Below are 2,951 nucleotides of genomic sequence, written 5' to 3'. Positions count from 1 at the left end.
TCGTAAAGGCACATGCCGGAGCCATAAAGGTTGCGACAAGGAAATCAGACCTTTTCAAAGTATGATAGAGGGATAATGAAATATTGAGGGAGTTTGTATCCCGATTTCAAATGGAATGTATGGAGTGGCCACCGGTCACAGATTATTGGGCCGTTCAAGCTTTCACTCAGGGATTGAATGAACGAAGTTCGATAGCATCACATCAGATGAAGCAAAATCTAATCGAATATCTGGCGGTAACTTGGGCAGATGTACACAATCGGTGCCAATCGAAGATCAGGGTTGAGGATTACCAATTAAGAGCTCCTTGGAATGTACAACGCCCTGCTCGGGAGGCCTTGGATCCACAACATGAGGGCAGTCCCTTCGACTCTCCATAAAATGATGAACTTCCCAATGTTAGACGGGGTAAAAATGGTGTACGGGGAACAGCATGCTGCAAAAGAAATGTTCGCGGTCAATCAGGTAATATCGATATCGGTGCTATCAACATCGGAAGGATCAGGAATCAAGGGTAAACAGGAAGCCAAGTAGCAATCACCGCCACCAGCCTCGACCGAATCGGAGAAACGGGAAATGGTAGAGGAAGAGGAAGATTTTTGAACCCTCAAACTTTTATTGTTCCCGATGATTCCGACACCACCAAATCAACGGTCGAAGAGCAGGAACATGTTATATTGATTGAGTACTTGCCCAAGCAAAAGGTATACTTGGGATCGGGATTAACCCCCGAACTCAGGAAAAGGCTTATTCAATTTCTTATTGATAACATAGTTTGGTTTGCTTGGTCCCACTTATACATGACAGGGATCCCGCCGGAGATAACAACACATCAACTAAGCCTTGACCCAAAGATCAGACTGGTGAAACAAAAGAGAAGGCCCCATTCCGAGGTAAAGCACGCATTCATAAAGGACGAGGTAACTAAACTTCTCAAAATAGGGTCCATTCGGGAAGTGAAATATCTCGAATGGTTAGCCAATGTAATAGTAGTTCCTATTAAAGGGAACAAACTTAGGATGTCTGTAGATTATAAGGATTTAAACAAGGCATGTCCCAAAGATTCTTTTCCACTTCCTAACATCGATCGCATGATCGACGCCAAGGCCGACCACGAGATCCTTAGTTTTCTCGATGCCTATTCCGGGTACAATCAAATTTAAATGAACCCGGAAGACTAAGAAAAGACTTCATTTATTCAAGTATGGAACATATTGTTATAATGAATGCCCTTCGGGCTATAAAACACTAAAGCTACCTACCAACGCCTAGTAAATAAAATGTTTGAAGAACAGATAGGCAAGACAACGGAAGTATATATTGATGACATGCTAGTAAAATCCCTACGCGCAGAGGACAATTTGACTCATTTGCAGGAAACATCCGAGATACTAAGAAAATACAACATGAAGCTCAAACCCGAGAGATGCGTTTTCGGGGTCGGTTCGGGCAAGTTCCTGGGCTTCATGGTGTCGAATCGGGGGATCAAGATCAACACCGATAAAATCAAGGCTATCGAAGACATCACCATCGTGGACAGCGTTAAAGTCGTGCAAAGGCTGACATGGTGGATAGCTGCCTTAGGTCGATTCATATCGAGATCGTCGGATCGGAGTCATCGATTCTTCGCCTACTCAAAAAGAAGAACGATTTTGCCTGGACCCCGGAATGCCAACAGGCGTTTGAAGAATTTAAGCGATACCTCTTGAGCCCACCATTGCTCCATACTCCAAAGGCAGATGAAAAACTCTCTTTGTACTTGGCAGTCTTAGAGATTGCGGCAAGTGGTGTCCTGGTTCGAGAAGAGCAAGGTACGTAATTCCCTGTTTATTATGGAAGTAAAACTCTAGGAGAAGCAGAAGCTAGATATCCACACTTAGAGATATTGGCACTTGCACTGATAAGCGCCTCTAGGAAGCTAAAACCGTATTTTCAATATCACCCCATATGTGTATTAACCACTTACCCACTTCGAAATATTTTGCATAAGCCCTAACTGTCGGGTTGATTGGCCAAATGGGCCGTCGAACTCAGTGGGTACGATATCAAATATCAACCCCGAACGGTCATCAAGTCTCAAATTTTAGCAAACTTCGTGGCCGATTTCATGCCAAACCTCGTACCCGAAGTCGATAAGGATCTCTTATTAAAATTAGGTGCATCAATAGGGGGTTTTTGACCCTTTTCACAGATGGCGCTTCGAATGTGAAGGGGTCCGGGATAGGCATCGTGTTAATGCCGCCCACGGGCATCACTGTTAGACAATCCATCAAAACTGCTAAGTTGACTAACAATGAGGCCGATTACGAGGCCATAATTACAAGTCCCGAACTAGATAAAAGCATGGGGGTGGAAGTCATTGAAACCAAGTGCGACTCTTTGCTGGTAGTAAACCAAGTAAACAAAACCATTGAGGCTCGAGAAGGTAGAATGCAAAGGTATTTAGGCAAGCTACATGTGACTTTGCACCGTTTTAAAGAATGGATCTTACAGCACGTACCTCGTGAGCAGAACAGTGAAGCCGATGCTCTTGCAAATTTGGAGTCATCAGTCGAGGAAGACGAAATCAGCTCGAGCACCATCGTTTAACTCTTGAGATCCGTGATCGAAGAAGATCATGCTGAGATAGACTCCACAAGCTTAACTCGGAATTGGAGGAATTAATATATCGAGTACTTGAAAAACGGAAAGCTCCCATCGGACCCTAAAGAATAGAGGGCCCTACGAACAAAAGATGCTCGATTCACATTGGCTGAAGATGGAATATTATATAGATGGACATTCGATGGACCATTACTAGTATGTCAGGGACCATGGGACACCGATTATGTTCTAGGAGAAGTCCATGAAGGCACTTATGGGAACCATTCCGACGCTGAATCACTAGTCCACAAAGACATCAGAGCAGGATTTCATTGGGATAGTATGGAAAAAGATACTAAGGAGTTCAT

At 43.9% G+C, this 2,951-nt stretch overlaps 1 protein-coding gene across 1 annotated transcript; it reads left to right on the top strand.

Moving 5' to 3' along the window:
- Positions 415 to 2,589, top strand: LOC109229847. The gene is made up of 3 exons (XM_019395399.1): positions 415 to 465; positions 1,679 to 1,811; positions 2,192 to 2,589. Exons 1-3 carry the CDS (start codon positions 415 to 417, stop codon positions 2,587 to 2,589), a joined length of 582 nt encoding a protein of 193 aa, XP_019250944.1.

This window comes from Nicotiana attenuata, chromosome 7 (assembly GCF_001879085.1).
Source record: "Nicotiana attenuata strain UT chromosome 7, NIATTr2, whole genome shotgun sequence".
NCBI classification, from domain to species: Eukaryota; Viridiplantae; Streptophyta; class Magnoliopsida; order Solanales; family Solanaceae; genus Nicotiana; species Nicotiana attenuata.
This window is presented reverse-complemented; position numbering and strand designations above follow the sequence as displayed.

What these genes read in the sequence shown, in the direction of transcription:
- LOC109229847 (XM_019395399.1), top strand. Translation starts at nt 415, where the DNA reads ATGGTGTACGGGGAACAGCATGCTGCAAAAGAAATGTTCGCGGTCAAT. An exon ending in AAATGTTCGCGGTCAATCAG is followed by an intron (nt 466 to 1,678) that starts GTAATATCGATA and finishes GAATGCCAACAG; the next exon opens with GCGTTTGAAGAATTTAAGCG. An exon ending in CCTGGTTCGAGAAGAGCAAG is followed by an intron (nt 1,812 to 2,191) that starts GTACGTAATTCC and finishes CCCTTTTCACAG; the next exon opens with ATGGCGCTTCGAATGTGAAG.